Source organism: Xenopus tropicalis, chromosome 6 (genome assembly GCF_000004195.4).
Source record: "Xenopus tropicalis strain Nigerian chromosome 6, UCB_Xtro_10.0, whole genome shotgun sequence".
Classification (NCBI taxonomy): Eukaryota; Metazoa; Chordata; class Amphibia; order Anura; family Pipidae; genus Xenopus; species Xenopus tropicalis.
Genome location: NC_030682.2, coordinates 11,562,737 through 11,584,791, shown reverse-complemented (window position 1 = coordinate 11,584,791; position 22,055 = coordinate 11,562,737). Strand labels below are relative to the sequence as shown.

The 22,055-nt window shown below is 43.7% G+C and overlaps 1 protein-coding gene across 1 annotated transcript in view; it reads left to right on the top strand.

The window, feature by feature from the left end:
- The first annotated feature begins 840 nt into the window (after positions 1–840).
- Positions 841–22,055, top strand: part of pth1r (parathyroid hormone 1 receptor) — a 227,986-nt gene continuing 206,771 nt past the window's right edge. The window contains exon 1 of the mRNA XM_002939365.5: positions 841–2,572. Within this exon, the coding sequence (XP_002939411.2) occupies positions 2,495–2,572 (78 nt within the window). The 5' untranslated portion in view covers positions 841–2,494. The remainder of the gene's footprint in view (positions 2,573–22,055) is intronic.

The window sequence follows — 22,055 nt, the reverse complement described above, 5'->3', positions numbered from 1 at the left end:
CCCCTCCTGTATCGGTTATTGATTGCTTTATATGTTACTCCTTGTAGAGTGTAAGCTCTTTTGGGCAGGGCTCTCTTCCCCTCCTGTATCGGTTATTGATTGCTTTATATGTTACTCCTTGTAGAGTGTAAGCTCTTTTGGGCAGGGCTCTCTTCACCTCTTGTATCGGTTATTGATTGCTTTATATGTTACTCTGTATGTCCAATGTATGTAACCCACTTATTGTACAGCGCTGCGGGATATGTTGGCGCTTTATAAGTAAATGTTAATAATAATAATAATAATAATATATATACAGACACACAATCCCTGCCTATACAGTGAGCCCAGAGAGCAGTGTGTGTGTGTGTATATGTGTGTGTATGTTTGAGTGTGAGTGAGTGTATGTGAGTGTGTGTGTGTGTGTGTGTGTGTGAGTGAGTGTATGTGAGTGTGTGTGTATGTGAATGTGTGTGAGTGTGAGTGAGTGTATGTGAGTGAGTGTGTGTGTGAGTGTATGTGAGTGTGTGTGTATGTGAGTGTGTGTGAGTGTGAGTGAGTGTATGTGAGTGTGTGTGTGTGTGTGTGTGTGTATATGTGAGTGTGAGTGAGTGTATGTGAGTGTGTGTATATGTGTGTGTGAGTGTGTGTGAGTGAGTGTATGTGAGTGTGTGTGTGTGTGTGTGTGTGTTTGTTTGGTGCCCAGTGAGTAAGAGACTGGGGATAAACATGACCCCCAATGTGTCACCTGCCTGTCCCCTGGCCACCAATCACCTTCTGCCCCTGCTGCATTATACCTGCCCCCCTGTTGTACTAGTGCTACACACATTTGCCCTGTACCACAGTGAGCATCTCACTAACACACACTAACACACACTAACACACAGCCTGGGCTGCAGGCTTCCCCCCAGTGCCCTGGGAGAGAGCCCCTTTTCATAAATCCAGCTGAAGGCTCCTATTCACTGGCTGCCTGGGAACCTGGAACAAGTCATTCCTATTTCATATCCCAAACTGCTGCCTGATCCCATTCTGCCTCTTAACCCTCCAATGCCATGAAATAAACTGCACACACTCACACACTCACACACTCACACACTACTACACACACACAGGTACCTATCCATGAATGGACCTTCTGCGTCACCATCGCTAGAGGAGCCAATGTGTAGGGGGCACCTTCCCCCCAGTAACTTTCCCTTTTTATGAATGAAGCGGAGTAGGGAGGCTGTTACCGGCGCTGCGTATTCCGAGCAACCAGTGGGCAGCCGCTCCGATTGCGCTCCCTCCCCGGCCCCTCTCGTCTCTCTCAGTCGCTTCTGCTTCTTGTGGCTGATGAGCTGGAGGCTGCCGGGTCGCTAGGGGAAAGGGGCTGCCCCCATACACCGAGGAAGCGATTCAGTCGCAGAGACGCATTGTAACAGATATACATATCAGGAGTCACATTGTATCCAGAGTTATGTCCTCAGGTCGCATGTGCCTGTTGAGACCGATTCCATTCAGGGTTCCGATCTAATAGAATTGTATCCAGAACCGACAACATCTTTCTGCCCCGGGCTAACATCTGCCCTCGTTTTTTGCGGAGATCCAAGCTAATAAGATCCAGAGGGTTCCGGATAAGTTCTGTCCAAAATGAGTGGGGATCGAACCCGTCCAGAATAAGAGAGGAGCAAATCGCAGCGCCGAATGCAGAGTTGTACATCTGTACTCGTCTGTCCTGAGATCACTTCTATCCAGAGAGAGGAACAGTCGCAGCGAAGTCAGTTGCAACCAGAGGGATCGCCGACTAGAAAGTCTAGGGAAGGAACAGCTCCAGATCCAGAAAGGGCCATACCAATCGTGGAGGAAAGGGGGGTGAGAGTCCAGAACCCCTACATTGGGCCAGGAGAGCAGTAGGGCTGTTTGGTTCCCATGGTGGAAGCTTCAGTGAGTATAGAAAAAAAATCGGGCTAAAAGTTTGGCTGAAGCTTTGGAGCAAAGTAAACAAACCCATGCCACTGATTCCATGCACTGATGGAAAGCAGCCCCCCCTTCCCCCCCCCAGAGACCCCCAACTGCTTTCATCAAACAGAGGTCCCACTATGACATCTCCGAGTCTGTGGCAGAGAAAGGAATCCCACTCCATATAATTGGTTTGTAAAATAATCTTCAGCATTTTCCTGTCAGTGTGTGTGGGGGGGGGCTGAGGGGAAAATCGCTGGGTAAACAGCAGCCCTGGAATAGATCAGCAGTCGCACTCTCCCCGGTTCGATCCCCCCCGACAGACGAGCTCTAGTTCCTCTCCTTCTGCCGGAGGATAAAAAGGGGAAGCCGAACCGCACATCGGACACATGGATGCGACTGTCGCGCTGGGAGAGTAACCGGCATGACTGCTTCCCAACTGGGGCAATGGCATGTGTGGCACAGGGCAAGAAGAGCCAAACTGGGATCCTGCTGGACTCGCTGGTAGTCACTGGGCAGCCCGGAGCAAGGGAGATTTAGAGCTGTGGGTGCTGATGATTGGGTGCTGCCAGTGGATATGGGATCATCTCTGCGCCGCTGCTGCCTGTGCTGCCTGCTCCTCTGCTGCGCCCTGCTCGGCTCTGCCTGCGCCCTGGTGAGTCCCTTCCGACTACTTTCTCTTCTTTCCGCAACTTCATGGGATGTGTCCTTAGGTGGAACAGGCTTTATCCCAGGCTTCTACTCATGGGTACCCTTCCCCTAGTGCCCCATATTGCCCCCCATTGCCCCACATTGCCCCAATTGCCCTCAATGGAACAGAGACAGGCAGCGCTATGGTTATACATTCCCCTAGACATACATTCTGCTGCTCTGTATATGCTTATACAGTATGGAGATATGTATATATATATATATATATATAGTATGTGGTACAGCACATGGAGATATCTATCTATCTATCTATCTATCTATCTATCTATCTATCTATCTATCTATCATCTATCTATCTATCTATCTATCTATCTATCTATCATCTATCTATCTATCATCTATCTATCTATCTATCTATCTATCTATCTTTATAGCCATTCATTATACATCTGTACTTTATATTGCTATACAGTATGTACATTTACAATATACAGTATGTAGAATATGCACATAAGGGACATGGACATGGTCTATCTACCTATCTATCTATCTACCTATCTATCTATCTATCTATCATCTGTCCATCTCTCTACATCTTTATAGCCATACATTATACATCTGTACAGTATATGGTTATACAGTATGTACATTTATAGTATACATAAGGGACATAGGCATGATCTATCTATCTATCTATCTATCTATCTATCTATCTATCTATCATCTATCTATCTATCTATCTATCTATCTATCATCTATCTATCTATCATCTATCTATCTATCATCTATCTATCTATCTATCTATCTATCTATCTATCTATCTATCTATCATCTATCTATCTATCTATCATCTATCTATCATCTATCTATCTATCATCTATCTATCTATCTATCTATCATCTATCTATCTATCTATCTATCTATCTATCTATCTATCTATCTATCTATCATCTATCTATATCATCTACATCTTTATAGCCATACATTATACATCTGTACTTTATATTGCTATACAGTATGTACGCTTTACAGTATAGAGTATGTATAATATGCACATAAGGGACATGGGCTATCTATCTATCTATCTATCTATCTATCTATCTATCTATCTATCTATCGATCGATCTATCTATCTAACTATATATCTATCTATCTATCTATCTCTTTATAGCCATACATAATACATTTGTACTTTATATTGTTATACAGTATGTACATTTACAGTATACATAAGGGACATGGACATGGTATCTATCTATATCTATCTATCTATCTATCTATCTATCTATCTATCTATCTATCTATCTATCTATCTATCATCTATCTATCTATCTATATATCTATTATCTATCTATCTATCTGTCTATCACTTTCCTTCCTTTCTGGATATTCACAAATTAACATTAAAACAAAGATATAATTACATGGTCATTTGACCTCATTCTTTCTGACTGTGTTGTTGTGTTGGGAAGAGAATCAGACTGATTATATATATATAATGTATGTTTTGTATATGGAAGGGCTAGTAAGGTTATATCTCCTTGCACGTGTCTCCTGATATGAAGTTGGCTTTATAATAGCTTTTTGTTATAGACAGAAATTATCTTTATGTTTGCGCTTTATTTATGCACATGTGAGTGGTGGTTGGTTTAATTGTTTCACTAGCTATAAATGCCATTATTTATTTAATGCCCCTACAGCTGGCAGTGCCTGTATTCACCTAGGCACTTCCATTCGCTCCCCCCTTGTGCTTTAGTAAGGAGAACGGAGCGTGCCGCGTCCCTAACAACCAGAGAAAGTCAGCAGTGCGGAATGTACAGCCGGGGAAAGTACAGGCTACAATGGGCAGGAAAGTCACAATTACTGCAGCACAGCACACGATGGGTTAATGCTTGGGGGGCATTTGTGATGTAAGTAGCAGCCAGTTGCCATTCCTGGGGTTGGTACAGCGGAATCATCATGCCAACCCTCAGTCACTGCCAAATATTTATTCATTTAGCTGCGTGCAAGGATTTATAGATGATACAGACAGGTGGATAGGCTGAGAGCGGTGTGTATAGATAACCAATCAATACAGAGATATAGATCAATAGACATAGATAAGTAGATAAAATAGCAGATTGGTAGCTGATTGGCAGAGATAATAAATGTATGACACATGTACAGTAGATGAGGTTGTAAAAAGACTAAAGTCCATCAGTTTCCACCTTTAGTGCAAGTGAATCCCCCCCCCCAATATCTGGTTTAGCCACGGGAATCAGTGCCCCATGTGAAGGCAATTCTCCCAAAGGGCAATTGGGCAGATCCCCCAAAAGTCTTGTCAGGAAGAAAATGTTACAACTGTATCCATCGCCTTTTGCCCCTTAACATGAAACCCCCTTCCGTTTAATATCGGGGGGTGCCCTGGTGTCTGCTGGAAGGGTCTGTTGGTTAATAAAGCATCAGAGATGTTATTTATGCCCCCCTAAAATACAGTATTTATACACAGCATTGGCCGGAACCTTCCAGGCCCTTTATTAGCTTAGTTGCGCCTCTCTGTATCAGGAATGTACCGGATTGTCTATATGGAGCCTTATCAACGCTTACTAACAGGGAACAGTGGTACAATATCTCGCTGGCCCTTCCACCTTCTGACTGCCATTGCTTTCCCCAGGGCAAATTGACCGGGCCCATTAAGGGTATCGGGGGCTTCATTTATCCACATTGAATCTCATCTGCCAGACTAGGAAATAACTTCCCCAGTGCAGATGTTAAACATTCAGCTAGCTCTATTAACAGGTAGATAGATAGATAGATAGATAGATAGATATGGATAGACAGGCAACCAGATAGATAGATAGACAGACAGACAGACAGATAGACAGATAGATTTATGGAGAGACAGACAGATAGGTAGAGATGATAGATGATTGATAGATAGATAGATAGATAGATATTGATAGACAGGCATACAGATAGATAGATGATAGATAGATAGATATGGATAGACAAGCAGACAGATAGATGCTAGATAGACAGATAGATAGATAGACAGACAGACAGACAGAAAGACAGTTAGATGCTAGAGAGATAGATAGAGAGATAGATAGATAGACAGACAGACAAAGAAAGATAGATAGATAGATAGATGCTAGAGAGATAGATAGATAGATAGATAGATAGATAGATAGACAGACAGATAGATAGATAGATAGATGATAGATAGATAGGTAGATAGATAGATATTGATTGACAGGCATACAGATAGATAGATAGATAGATATGGATAGACAAGCAGACAGATAGATGCTAGATAGATAGATAGATAGACAGACGGACAGACAGAAAGATAGATAGATGCTAGAGAGATAGATAGATAGTTATAGACAAGCAGACAGATAGATGCTAGATAGATAGACAGACAGACAGACAAAGAAAGATAGATAGATAGATAGATAGATAGATAGATAGATGCTAGAGAGATAGATAGATAGATATGGATAGACAGGCAGACAGATAGATAGATACATAGATATGGGTGGACAGACAGATATAAAGACAGACAGATGGACGGACGGACAGATTGATACATAGATAGATATGGATGGATGGACAAACACACAGATTAATAAACAGATAGAGAATAGGTAGATTAGTAGATAGATAGATTGTAAGCTCTTTTGGGCAGGGCTCCCTTCCCCTCCTGTATCGGTTACTGATTGCTTTATATGTTACTCTGTATGTCCAATGTATGTAACCCACTTATTGTACAGCGCTGCGGGATATGTTGGTGCTTTATAAATAAATGTTAATAAATGTTTATAATAAAATAATAGACAGATAGATAGATAGATAGATAGATAGATAGATATAGCTGATGGACAGAGAGATCAAAAGATAGATGATATAACAAAGATATAAACAAATGTGTGTATATAGATCAACAGACAGGAGAGAGATAAAGAGACAGTTGATAAATAGATAAACAGATAAGTAGAAGGTGTAACGGAACTATCTATAGCCTGATAGCCGGAGGTCTGTGAATGATTTGCCGCTAATGGTTAATGTATCCGTCTCTCTTGCCTCTCTGTTCCCATTCACAGGGACTATATTCCTTCCGCCCCGGGATACAAACATCTCCTTTCTGAACTCTGTGTCCCCTTCCCTTGGACTAAAGTCCATACGGGCGGCTCTGTGTATGGATCCTGCGCCGGTTTCCCATGTTCCAACTCCCGGCGCCCTGAGCCCTGAATGAGCCCCATGACTTCTGCTTTTATGGGCGGCTGTAAAAATATAAAATATTCCGATTTTCCATCATTTGGGGGGGGGGGGGGTGACAGCTCAGGGTCACATGGGGCTCGGGAAATGTTCAACTGCAGAAACAGAGAAAATGCTTTGTGTTTTGATAAGGGATGTGTAATTAAGAGATTAAAAAGTCATTACTTATTATAATTCTTTATTTATATAGTGGTGATATTTACTAAGCTTTATGCTATCAGTGTGTGCTGGGAGTTGCGCTTCAACTGTAACTGAAGGGCTATAGGTTGGATTATTATCATCTCTCCCTACTATACCTGCTATCCCACAGCCCCAGTCCCTTCCCAGAGGCTATTATCCCCCCACTGCTACTATAGGCACCATCTCTCCCTACTATACCTGCTATCCCACAGCCCCAGTCCCTTCCCAGAGGCTATTATCCCCCCACTGCTACTATAGGCACCATCTCTCCCTACTATACCTGCTATCCCACAGCCCCAGTCCCTTCCCAGAGGCTATTATCCCCCCACTGCTACTATAGGCACCATCTCTCCCTACTATACCTGCTATCCCACAGCCCCAGTCCCTTCCCAGAGGCTATTATCCCCCCACTGCTACTATAGGCACCATCTCTCCCTACTATACCTGCTATCCCACAGCCCCAGTCCCTTCCCAGAGGCTATTATCCCCCCACTGCTACTATAGGCACCATCTCTCCCTACTATACCTGCTATCCCACAGCCCCAGTCCCTTCCCAGAGGCTATTATCCCCCCACTGCTACTATAGGCACCATCTCTCCCTACTATACCTGCTATCCCACAGTCCCAGTCCCTTCCCAGAGGCTATTATCCCCCCACTGCTACTATAGGCACCATCTCTCCCTACTATACCTGCTATCCCACAGCCCCAGTCCCTTCCCAGAGGCTATTATCCCCCCACTGCTACTATAGGCACCATCTCTCCCTACTATACCTGCTATCCCACAGTCCCAGTCCCTTCCCAGAGGCTATTATCCCCCCACTGCTACTATAGGCACCATCTCTCCCTACTATACCTGCTATCCCACAGTCCCAGTCCCTTCCCAGAGGCTATTATCCCCCACTGCTACTATAGGCACCATCTCTCCCTACTATACCTGCTTTCCCACAGCCCCAGTCCCTTCCCAGAGGCTATTATCCCTCCACTGCTACTATAGGCACCATCTCTCCCTACTATACCTGCTATCCCACAGCCCCAGTCCCTTCCCAGAGGCTATTATCCCCCCACTGCTACTATAGGCACCATCTCTCCCTACTATACCTGCTATCCCACAGCCCCAGTCCCTTCCCAGAGGCTATTATCCCCCCACTGCTACTATAGGCACCATCTCTCCCTACTATACCTGCTATCCCACAGCCCCAGTCCCTTCCCAGAGGCTATTATCCCCCCACTGCTACTATAGGCACCATCTCTCCCTACTATACCTGCTATCCCACAGCCCCAGTCCCTTCCCAGAGGCTATTATCCCCCCACTGCTACTATAGGCACCATCTCTCCCTACTATACCTGCTATCCCACAGCCCCAGTCCCTTCCCAGAGGCTATTATCCCCCCACTGCTACTATAGGCACCATCTCTCCCTACTATACCTGCTATCCCACAGCCCCAGTCCCTTCCCAGAGGCTATTATCCCCCCACTGCTACTATAGGCACCATCTCCCCCTACTATACCTGCTATCCCACAGCCCCAGTCCCTTCCCAGAGGCTATTATCCCCCCACTGCTACTATAGGCACCATCTCCCCCTACTATACCTGCTATCCCACAGCCACAGTCCCTTCCCAGAGGCTATTATCCCCCCCACTGCTACTATAGGCACCATCTCTCCCTACTATACCTGCTATCCCACAGCCCCAGTCCCTTCCCAGAGGCTATTATCCCCCCACTGCTACTATAGGCACCATCTCTCCCTACTATACCTGCTATCCCACAGCCCCAGTCCCTTCCCAGAGGCTATTATCCCCCCACTGCTACTATAGGCACCATTTCTCCCTACTATACCTGCTATCCCACAGCCCCAGTCCCTTCCCAGAGGCTATTATGTAATGTAAATACCCCGGGGGATGCCTTTGGGTTTAGGGCTCTTTGTAACTAGTCTTTTAACAATAGAAATACTAAGAGATCAAAGGTGAATCATAACCTGTTTATAAGCTGCACTTATCCTGTATTTAACTGTGAATTATTAGGGCGAAGACACACATGGCGATTAGTCTGCGCGACTTTTAATTAACTCAGATCACGGTGACTTTCTGCCCATAGAGTACAATTGCAACGCCGCGGCAAATCGTGCATGCAATTTCATTGCACGGATTAGTCGCCGCGACTTTTAAAAAAAAAAGTCGCCCCGTGTGTCTTTGCCCTAAGGGCAACTCTGATTGTGTGTGACATTCTCTGATCCCCCCATTGTAAGCAGCAGTCCTGCCCTGCTTTATGGCTGAGATTCTAGCTATCTGTATAACAGAGCATTCTGTCACAGTGGCACAGATCCTATCTGATCCCCCCATTGTAAGCAGCAGTCCTGCCCTGCTTTATGGCTGAGATTCTAGCTATCTGTATAACAGAGCATTCTGTCACAGTGGCACAGATCCTATCTGATCCCCCCATTGTAAGCAGCAGTCCTGCCCTGCTTTATGGCTGAGATTCTAGCTATCTGTATAACAGAGCATTCTGTCACAGTGGCACAGACCCTATCTGATCCCCCCATTGTAAGCAGCAGTCCTGCCCTGCTTTATGGCTGAGATTCTAGCTATCTGTATAACAGAGCATTCTGTCACAGTGGCACAGATCCTATCTGATCCCCCCATTGTAAGCAGCAGTCCTGCCCTGCTTTATGGCTGAGATTCTAGCTATCTGTATAACAGAGCATTCTGTCACAGTGGCACAGATCCTATCTGATCCCCCCATTGTAAGCAGCAGTCCTGCCCTGCTTTATGGCTGAGATTCTAGCTATCTGTATAACAGAGCATTCTGTCACAGTGGCACAGATCCTATCTGATCCCCTCCATTGTAAGCAGCAGTCCTGCCCTGCTTTATGGCTGAGATTCTAGCTATCTGTATAACAGAGCATTCTGTCACAGTGGCACAGACCCTATCTGATCCCCCCATTGTAAGCAGCAGTCCTGCCCTGCTTTATGGCTGAGATTCTAGCTATCTGTATAACAGAGCATTCTGTCACAGTGGCACAGACCCTATCTGATCCCCCCATTGTAAGCAGCAGTCCTGCCCTGCTTTATGGCTGAGATTCTAGCTATCTGTATAACAGAGCATTCTGTCACAGTGGCACAGATCCTATCTGATCCCCCCCCCATTGTAAGCAGCAGTCCTGCCCTGCTTTATGGCTGAGATTCAAGCTATCTGTATAACAGAGTTATATCCCTCCCCCCTGTCACTGCCATACAGATGATTGTATGTAAGACATTGTATATAAGGAGCCCTGAGCTGCCTCTTATCTCCCATAGGCAGGTGGGGGTACGTAGCGCTAATCAGTGGGAACCCGAGGGGCCCCTCTTCTAATCAGTACAGAGGTACTTGACTCCTGAGGCACGAGCCCCGCTCTGTACTCACTGCTGTTTCCAGCCTGACACTCAGGTGCTGGGATTGAGCGACTTGGGGGCTTCGGTGTTTAACCCCTAATGCTTTTAACGGTTTAACATTGAGATCTCATTGGCTTTAGCCCAGCTAATACAACTATATCTGAGCCAATAATACTTGGCCTGGCACTTTCCCGGCTTTGGGTCGGCACATAGCCAGACCCCCCAGTCTCATTGGCTCTGCCCATTCCACATTACTGCCTGCCTCTCCAAGCTGGCATTTAGCCTGTCTGGCACTTTGCACCTTGTGCCCCCTTTTCCAGTGGTAGGATGTGTGCCCCCTAAATGTAGCAGGGAATGGGTGACTCCGAGATATTTTTGCTCTAATCTGGCATTAATAGAGGGCAGAGTTCTATAAATAGTGAGCGACTGATTAGTGAAGCCATTTGGATGCCCAATAGAGAGTCAGTGCCCATTTTATGAGGCTTGGCACAATGCTTTATGCCCGGGTACCCACAATGCACGGGGAATGGAAGCCAGATGCATCCTTATTGGCCTTTAACAAAGTCCAACTGCAAATTGTTTGAGAATATCAAACATCGTCATCCTAACTGATTGTTGAGCTTTGCTTCCCCTTTAAAGCATATTAAGGAACTGCTTATATATTGTCTCGACCAATAATAGAACCATGCTGTGCATTCATCATCAGTATCCAGGAGAGATAAATTCACTGCCTCCGAGGAAGAAACCAATGGTTATTTAGTGTGTAGGGGGATACGCTATATTCTGTACATCCCTGTCTAGGACTAACTATAGCCTGTGAGACCCTACCTACCTATCTACCTACCTTAACTTTACTGATTCAGCTATACCTACACTGGCTGGGGAGGGGGGGTGGGGCAATAACAAGTAGAAGATATGATTGGTTCCAGGTAACTAGGTGTGGTTTTCCTTCGTGATTACACCTGCTGGTGAAAGTTGGTACTGCACTCTCGGGTTATTTAGTGTTATTTAGCATTCAGGGTCCCTATTAATGCCACTTTCCTTAGTTATGGGGGGCCCTTGTATTGCAACTCCATCCCCAGTATCTATGGGCTACTATAGGGTCACACTGCAGAGTTCTGAACCCCGTTCTGCCTATCAACCCAGTGGCCCAGGTAAGGGTTAAACCTGACAACAAGAGATTAAATGAAGGCTCATTGGTGCCACATTCGCCTACAGACGTTCTTCCCTTTGTTTGTGTTGCTTGCAGTTTCAGCCTTGACCGCTACTCCATTGTTCTATTTGCCTCCTCCCGCTCTAATGCACGAGGCCGGCACATGTAGGGGCCACACTCACAGTAACTGCGCATTAAAGGCTCCTTGTTTTCTCCTCTATTAAATACAACGTCGCAGCCGGACAGCGCTTGGAAAAAATAACAACATGACTGAGCATCTTGTATGATAAATGTACCGGAGCGTGGAAATATGTATCTTGCGGTGGTATGCAGGGGGGGGGGAATTCTCTCTCTGGGCCCTCATTTAATTCATTCTTCACATTCTGTATACAGGGGAATCCCTATGTGCCATAGTTTTATGGTATCTCTCTGTACAGGCTATGAGCAAACTTAGGGGGCTGTTCCTGCTGAATTGTGCTTAGTACAGGGGAATCCCTATGCTGCCATAGTTTTATGGTATCTCTCTGTACAGGCTATGAGCAAACTTAGGGAGCTGTTCCTGCTGAATTGTGCTTAGTACAGGGGAATCCCTATGCTGCCATAGTTTTATGGTATCTCTCTGTACAGGCTATGGGCAAACTTAGGGGGCTGTTCCTGCTGAATTGTGCTTAGTACAGGGGAATCCCTATGTGCCATAGTTTTATGGTATCTCTCTGTACAGGCTATGAGCAAACTTAGGAGGCTGTTCCTGCTGAATTGTGCTTAGTACAGGGGAATCCCTATGTGCCATAGTTTTATGGTATCTCTCTGTACAGGCTATGAGCAAACTTAGGGGGCTGTTCCTGCTGAATTGTGCTTAGTACAGGGGAATCCCTATGTGCCATAGTTTTATGGTATCTCTCTGTACAGGCTATGAGCAAACTTAGGGGGCTGTTCCTGCTGAATTGTGCTTAGTACAGGGGAATCCCTATGCTGCCATAGTTTTATGGTATCTCTCTGTACAGGCTATGAGCAAACTTAGGGGGCTGTTCCTGCTGAATTGTACTTAGTGCAGGGGAATCCCTATGTGCCATAGTTTTATGGTATCTCTCTGTACAGGCTATGAGCAAACTTAGGGGGCTGTTCCTGCTGAATTGTGCTTAGTACAGGGGAATCCCTATGCTTAGGGATTAAATTTATGTTATTTTTGTTATCAGGGTATACAGGGGTATAGCCGTCAGGGTGGATTAATACCAGGGGCCCTTGGGAGATGGCAGGCAATGCTTAGTAGTACAGGGCCCCATGATTTCTGATGACAGCCCTGTCTGATGACAGTGTCTGTAACTGCTTATCAGAAAAGGGGGCTCCCATGCTGCTTGCCACGGCAGGGGTACTCTCCATAAACATAGTCCTAGTCATTATTATTCTAGGGAGAATGGTTCAGCTAAACGTTGCACTATGGCAGCTCCCATGGTCAGTGTCACTGCCCCTGCCTGGGTTTTATACTTATACTATTTATACCTTTTGTATCGTTTATTGATTGCTTTATATGTTACTCTGTATGTCCAATGTATGAAACCCACTTATTGTACAGCGCTGCGGGATATGTTGGCGCTTTATAAATAAATGTTAATAATAATAATCATAATAATAATACACAATGTAATAAAACATCAGGGTATATATATATCGATAGCCACTAGGGGCACTGTGGTTGTTTAATATCCACAATATCCACTCCTGATATAAATCATAATAATAACAAGACTGTGTGTATATATATATATATATATATATTGATTTATTCCCCTTCCTCTTCATGCTGGGGCTGTGACATAGGGAGAGAGGGAGAGGCTGGAATGTACAGCCTGGGGGAAGGTAGTAAATTCCAGATAAAGGGGAAGTATATATATATATAATATATATATATATAACAGGGCTGCATCTGTGTCCTACTGTGACTTACTAGAGCACATTTAATTGTAATTTATTTCAGCGCTTATACAAAGCAAACACGTCCACGTTGCGTTAACCCCCAAGAAATATCCTCTGTAGCTACTTGCACCCCCTCCCCTGGGAGGCTGTTCCACGTCTCTACTACTTATATGGCAGCAGACACCCCCAATTTCCAGCCATTTTATCTGAAATTACTTTTCACTGCAACTCCCAGGCTTCGAATTCTAACTGCTTTCTGGTTGCTAAGGCTTAATTAACCCTAGCAACTGGACAGGAATTTGGAAAACACAATTCACGTTCAGTAGGAAATGGCCTGAAAAGAACGATAAGCGAGAGAGTTAAGATAAAATGAATAACATTTTTTGGTTGCTGGGGACAGTGACCCAAGGACGGTTACCCCAGCAACCAGAAATTTAAAAACTGAATGCTAAAATGGACAGCTAATAAAAAAAAAAATAAAATGATAAAGCCTACGCAGTAAATAGTAAAGGCTAACTACAAAGTTAAGATAAAGGCAAACTTCCCCTTTAACAAGAATGAGTGATGTTTGGTACAAACTTGTTCCGCAAAATGCCCCTTCTGTTTTATTACCCCCCCCCCATTGTGACGTCCATTAATGCCCATACATTTCTGTTTAGTACAACAATTGTGTTCATTGGTTCCCTTGACCAAATGTTCATTTCCCACCCCCCCCCCCTCCATAAATGCTTGGCCAAGGGGTTCTGAATTTTGATTAAAGGGAAAGTTGTCTCTATAGCTATTCATAGTGTAGGGAAAGTTGCAGTTGGTCTGCATTGCCCATTTAGTCATGGAACTCCTCTGTGACTTATAATATCCTTATATTTTACAATAGGGGGTACTTTATTCCCTATATATTATAAGGAACTCCTCGGGGACTTATAATATCCCTATATGTTACAATAGGGGGTACTTTATTCCCTATATATTATAAGGAACTCCTCTGTGACTTATAATATCCCTATATGTTACAATAGGGGGTACTTTATTCCCTATATATTATAAGGAACTCCTCGGGGGCTTATAATATCCCTATATGTTACAATAGGGGGCACTTTATTCCCTATATATTATAAGGAACTCCTCTGTGACTTATAATATCCCTATATGTTACAATAGGGGGTACTTTATTCACTATATATTATAAGGAACTCCTCTGTGACTTATAATATCCCTATATGTTACAATAGGGGGTACTTTATTCCCTATATATTATAAGGAACTCCTCTGTGACTTATAATATCCCTATATGTTACAATAGGGGGTACTTTATTCCCTATATATTATAAGGAACTCCTCGGGGGCTTATAATATCCCTATATGTTACAATAGGGGGCACTTTATTCCCTATATATTATAAGAAACTCCTCTGTGACTTATAATATCCCTATATGTTACAATAGGGGGTACTTTATTCACTATATATTATAAGGAACTCCTCTGTGACTTATAATATCCCTATATGTTACAATAGGGGGTACTTTATTCCCTATATATTATAAGGAACTCCTCGGGGGCTTATAATATCCCTATATGTTACAATAGGGGGCACTTTATTCCCTATATATTATAAGAAACTCCTCTGTGACTTATAATATCCCTATATGTTACAATAGGGGGTACTTTAATCCCTATATATTATAAGGAACTCCTCGGGGGCTTATAATATCCCTATATGTTACAATAGGGGGTACTTTATTCACTATATATTATAAGGAACTCCTCGGGGGCTTATAATATCCCTATATGTTACAATAGGGGGCACTTTATTCACTATATATTATAAGGAACTCCTCGGGGGCTTATAATATCCCTATATGTTACAATAGGGGGCACTTTATTCACTATATATTATAAGGAACTCCTCTGTGACTTATAATATCCTTATATTTTACAATAGGGGGTACTTTATTCCCTATATATTATAAGGAACTCCTCGGGGACTTATAATATCCCTATATGTTACAATAGGGGGTACTTTATTCCCTATATATTATAAGGAACTCCTCGGGGGCTTATAATATCCCTATATGTTACAATAGGGGGTACTTTATTCACTATATATTATAAGGAACTCCTCGGGGGCTTATAATATCCCTATATGTTACAATAGGGGGTACTTTATTCACTATATATTATAAGGAACTCCTCGGGGGCTTATAATATCCCTATATGTTACAATAGGGGGCACTTTATTCACTATATATTATAAGGAACTCCTCTGTGACTTATAATATCCTTATATTTTACAATAGGGGGTACTTTATTCCCTATATATTATAAGGAACTCCTCGGGGACTTATAATATCCCTATATGTTACAATAGGGGGTACTTTATTCCCTATATATTATAAGGAACTCCTCTGTGACTTATAATATCCCTATATGTTACAATAGGGGGTACTTTATTCCCTATATATTATAAGGAACTCCTCGGGGGCTTATAATATCCCTATATGTTACAATAGGGGGCACTTTATTCCCTATATATTATAAGGAACTCCTCTGTGACTTATAATATCCCTATATGTTACAATAGGGGGTACTTTATTCACTATATATTATAAGGAACTCCTCTGTGACTTATAATATCCCTATATGTTACAATAGGGGGTACTTTATTCCCTATATATTATAAGGAACTCCTCTGTGACTTATAATATCCCTATATGTTACAATAGGGGGTACTTTATTCCCTATATATTATAAGGAACTCCTCGGGGGCTTATAATATCCCTATATGTTACAATAGGGGGCACTTTATTCCCTATATATTATAAGAAACTCCTCTGTGACTTATAATATCCCTATATGTTACAATAGGGGGTACTTTATTCACTATATATTATAAGGAACTCCTCTGTGACTTATAATATCCCTATATGTTACAATAGGGGGTACTTTATTCCCTATATATTATAAGGAACTCCTCGGGGGCTTATAATATCCCTATATGTTACAATAGGGGGCACTTTATTCCCTATATATTATAAGAAACTCCTCTGTGACTTATAATATCCCTATATGTTACAATAGGGGGTACTTTAATCCCTATATATTATAAGGAACTCCTCGGGGGCTTATAATATCCCTATATGTTACAATAGGGGGTACTTTATTCACTATATATTATAAGGAACTCCTCGGGGGCTTATAATATCCCTATATGTTACAATAGGGGGCACTTTATTCACTATATATTATAAGGAACTCCTCGGGGGCTTATAATATCCCTATATGTTACAATAGGGGGCACTTTATTCACTATATATTATAAGGAACTCCTCGGTGACTAATAATATCCCTATATGTTACAATAGGGGGTACTTTATTCACTATATATTATAAGGAACTCCTCGGGGGCTTATAATATCCCTATATGTTACAATAGGGGGTACTTTATTCACTATATATTATAAGGAACTCCTCGGTGACTTATAATATCCCTATATGTTACAATAGGGGGCACTTTATTCACTATATATTATAAGGAACTCCTCGGGGACTTATAATATCCCTATATGTTACAATAGGGGGTACTTTATTCACTATATATTATAAGGAACTCCTCTGTGACTTATAATATCCCTATATGTTACAATAGGGGGCACTTTATTCCCTATATATTATAAGGAACTCCTCTGTGACTTATAATATCCCTATATGTTACAATAGGGGGCACTTTATTCCCTATATATTATAAGGAACTCCTCGGGGATTTATAATATCCCTATATGTTACAATAGGGGGCACTTTATTCACTATATATTATAAGGAACTCCTCGGGGGCTTATAATATCCCTATATGTTACAATAGGGGGCACTTTATTCACTATATATTATAAGGAACTCCTCGGGGGCTTATAATATCCCTATATTTTACAATAGGGGGCACTTTATTCATTATATATATTCAGTACAGCAGTGCAGTAAGTCATATCCAAGCTCTGTGATATCTACAGTCACATAATATTATTATTATTATTAATAATAATAATGCCCCAAATCCATATTCCCATGTGCCCGTGCCCCAGTACAGAGGATATAGGTGCTTTCTCCCACATGTCGGACACAGAGGGGCCTCAGGCCATTGCATCTCTAAAATAACTTTGGCTTTAAATACTACAAATTCCCAGATGCAGAACCGTTTAGAGGGAAGATGTCACGGTACGCTCTGTCACCCTGACATTTTCTGCTGGGAAGTATGGTGGCCAGCGGAGGGAAGCCTGGGCCGTGTGTGGGAAAGAATGTCAGCTGTAGAGTTCCCTTCTCCCAACTGGGCAATGGGACTGCGCAGAGCAGTCAGAGCTGAACCAGAGGAGCCAAGGGAAAAAAATTGTCATTAATATATATTACTTGTATGGGAATGTTACATGTTATATGCTTCTGGGTTTCTATTTTATCTGTGCAGCACCTCAACTTTACTGGCAATGTAGCAGCGTGGCAAGGTCAAAAGGGTCCAGCATAGAATGGGTTAAAAAGAAAGTATATAAGCTTCTATCTACTATGCAGCCTTACTGTATATCTGTAACCTTGTTATGGGCTAAGGGGGCCCAGCCTGAAGGCCAGTTAGGGGGGGATTTGGGGTGAGTGCTTATTTGTGCCCTGGGTACCCCTGGAACTATAGCGGGGTGACTGTTACCCCAATGTTTCTATATATCTGTAACCTTGTTATGGGCTAAGGGGGCCCAGCCTGAAGGCCAGTTAGGGGGGGATTTGGGGTGAGTGCTTATTTGTGCCCTGGGTACCCCTGGAACTATAGCAGGGTGACTGTTACCCCAATGTTTCTATATATCTGTAACCTTGTTATGGGCTAAGGGGGCCCAGCCTGAAGGCCAGTTAGGGGGGGATTTGGGGTGAGTGCTTATTTGTGCCCTGGGTACCCCTGGAACTATAGCGGGGTGACTGTTACCCCAATGTTTCTATATATCTGTAACCTTGTTATGGGCTAAGGGGGCCCAGCCTGAAGGCCAGTTAGGGGGGATTTGGGGTGAGTGCTTATTTGTGCCCTGGGTACCCCTGGAACTATAGCAGGGTGACTGTTACCCCAATGTTTCTATATATCTGTAACCTTGTTATGGGCTAAGGGGGCCCAGCCTGAAGGCCAGTTAGGGGGGGATTTGGGGTGAGTGCTTATTTGTGCCCTGGGTACCCCTGGAACTATAGCGGGGTGACTGTTACCCCAGTATTTCTATATATCTGTAACCTTGTTATGGGCTAAGGGGGCCCAGCCTGAAGGCCAGTTAGGGGGGGATTTGGGGTGAGTGCTTATTTGTGCCCTGGGTACCCCTGGAACTATAGCAGGGTGACTGTTACCCCAATGTTTCTATATATCTGTAACCTTGTTATGGGCTAAGGGGGCCCAGCCTGAAGGCCAGTTAGGGGGGGATTTGGGGCGAGTGCTTATTTGTGCCCTGGGTACCCCTGGAACTATAGCAGGGTGACTGTTACCCCAATGTTTCTATATATCTGTAACCTTGTTATGGGCTAAGGGGGCCCAGCCTGAAGGCCAGTTAGGGGGAGATTTGGGGTGAGTGCTTATTTGTGCCCTGGGTACCCCTGGAACTATAGCAGGGTGACTGTTACCCCAATGTTTCTATATATCTGTAACCTTGTTATGGGCTAAGGGGGCCCAGCCTGAAGGCCAGTTAGGGGGGATTTGGGGTGAGTACTTATTTGTGCCCTGGGTACCCCTGGAACTATAGCGGGGTGACTGTTACCCCAATGTTTCTATATATCTGTAACCTTGTTATGGGCTAAGGGGGCTCAGCCTGAAGGCCAGTTAGGGGGGGATTTGGGGTGAGTGCTTATTTGTGCCCTGGGTACCCCTGGAACTATAGCAGGGTGACTGTTACCCCAATGTTTCTATATATCTGTAACCTTGTTATGGGCTAAGGGGGCCCAAGCTGAAGGCCAGTTAGGGGGGGATTTGGGGTGAGTGCTTATTTGTGCCCTGGGTACCCCTGGAACTATAGCGGGGTGACTGTTACCCCAATGTTTCTATATATCTGTAACCTTGTTATGGGCTAAGGGGGCCCAGCCTGAAGGCCAGTTAGGGAGGGGATTTGGGGTGAGTGCTTATTTGTGCCCTGGGTACCCCTGGAACTATAGCAGGGTGACTGTTACCCCAATGTTTCTATATATCTGTAACCTTGTTATGGGCTAAGGGGGCCCAGCCTGAAGGCCAGTTAGGGGGGGATTTGGGGCGAGTGCTTATTTGTGCCCTGGGTACCCCTGGAACTATAGCAGGGTGACTGTTACCCCAATGTTTCTATATATCTGTAACCTTGTTATGGGCTAAGGGGGCCCAGCCTGAAGGCCAGTTAGGGGGAGATTTGGGGTGAGTGCTTATTTGTGATAGGGAGAAATAATTCCAAATGTCCAAAAAGGTTTAAAGAACTTTTTATTTGATGAATGGTTTATACCAAAATGGTTCATTCAATGTTTTCAGCCCTGAAAGATGTGTTCAATCTCGAATAACAAATGTGCGTGTTTGTGCGCTGACGGCCGAGCTCGCTGCCAACGTCTCGTTACCACGTGTGAGACTCCCCGAGAGCGGAGACACCGGCAGACACTTAGGAGCACAATAGCCTCTGCTCTATTAGGAACATTTGTTGGAGGAAGACTTTGAGCAGAGGAAAGAATTCAGACCTCACATAAAATGATCTGATATCCAGCCGTGCCAGTGCCAGGAATAGGCCGAAATTCTGGGACAGATAAGGATAGATTAACCCTAATCCCTTCATCTTGAGTGTTCCTAGACGTGAGGGATAGCACCTGTTACAGTTTCGTCTCGCATCAATTTGTTCGGGTTTTTTGCTTCCAGATTGTTTATGAGGGTCCGAGTGAAATGGTCTTCAAGCCAATTAGAACTATATACAAATCCAGGAACGCTTAGGGAGGCCACCATAAAACTTTGCTTTAGCTGCAGCAGATTGGATTCTCATTGGGAGTTTATTGGCCATAAATGTCTATTAATGCGGGCAAAGTGATACCATTGCCTTCCCAGATGGCCATTCTCTGTAATAATAAAACAGTACCTGTACTTGATCCCAACTAAGATATAATTACCCCTTATTGGGGGCAGAACAGCCCTATTGGGTTTATTTAATGGTTAAATGATTCCCTTTTCTCTGTAATAATAAAACAGTACCTGTACTTGATCCCAACTAAGATATAATTACCCCTTATTGGGGGCAGAACAGCCCTATTGGGTTTATTTAATGGTTAAATGATTCCATTTTCTCTGTAATAATAAAACAGTACCAGTACTTGATCCCAACTAAGATATAATTACCCCTTATTGGGGGCAGAACAGCCCTATTGGGTTTATTTCATGGTTAAATGATTCCCTTTTCTCTGTAATAATAAAACAGTACCTGTACTTGATCCCAACTAAGATATAATTACCCCTTATTGGGGGCAGAACAGCCCTATTGGGTTTATGGAGATCCAAATTACGAAAAGATCCCTTATCCGGAAAACCCCAGATCCCGAGCATTCTGGATAACAGGTCCCATAACCTGTACCCGAAACCCCCCCTAAAATCATTATTTGTTTCAGATATATCGGACATCACATGACCACTGGCGGCTTTTAGAAGAGTTATTTCCGATATGTGGGACAGTCATTTCTGGAATGTGATTTAAGTGTGTAGACGGCAATATTCCCGTTACTCCTCTTCGCTCGCGGCTGTATTGAGTGACACTATCAAATGCCGACAGAGTGGAACGGACTTTCCTTTTTTATGTCTCGAAGGCCTAGGAATTGTTTTACATTGGTAGTTAATGCCGTTACTTTATCGTCCATTAGAACATTCTTTCAGGCTGGGGACTCCCCAGACACTGGAGCAAGCAAAGCCTTCATGGGAAAGGGTGGCGACTAACATAAAGCTTGATATCTGGTTTAGGAAGATTTCAATTGGTTGCTTCATTAAAGGAGAAGGAAAGGAAAACCTTTCTCACTCATGAGCCACAGGTAAAAAGGCTTGGGGAGCAACACAAGCACCATAAAAGTTCATGGAGGAGCCAAATAAGGGCTGTGATTGGCTATTAGGGGCCTCTATGCACCCTATCAGCTTACAGGGGCTTTATTTGGTAGGAAATCTTGTTTTTATTCAACCAAAACTTGCCCCTAAGTCAGGAATTTAATAATAACTCCCTGGTTTGGGGGCACTGAGAGCAACATCCAAGGGGTTGGGGAGCAACATGTTGCCCCGGAGCCACTGGTTGGGGATCACTTGATTAGGTGTAGGAATTCTACTGGGCTTCAAGCTTCAGCCAGTATCTGGTTTCCGGTGATGCCGGTTATGGTGGACCCCTTATTTTTGGTTTCTGTTCTGAATACGGAACAGAAACTTTTTAATGAGGCTTTCTAAAGGGATCCAGCATAGTAAGAAACCCAGAAGCACCTCAACAATAACAGGGTTTGCCCAAAGGTTTGACAGGGAGCCAATGAAGTGCGGACTAGCAGGTAGTCATGTGGTATCCATGGATGAGGCAAAGTCAAACTAGTCCGGATCAGAGGCCTGATGAAGCCTGGAGCCAATACGCATGGAGGATGGTGTCTCCCCCA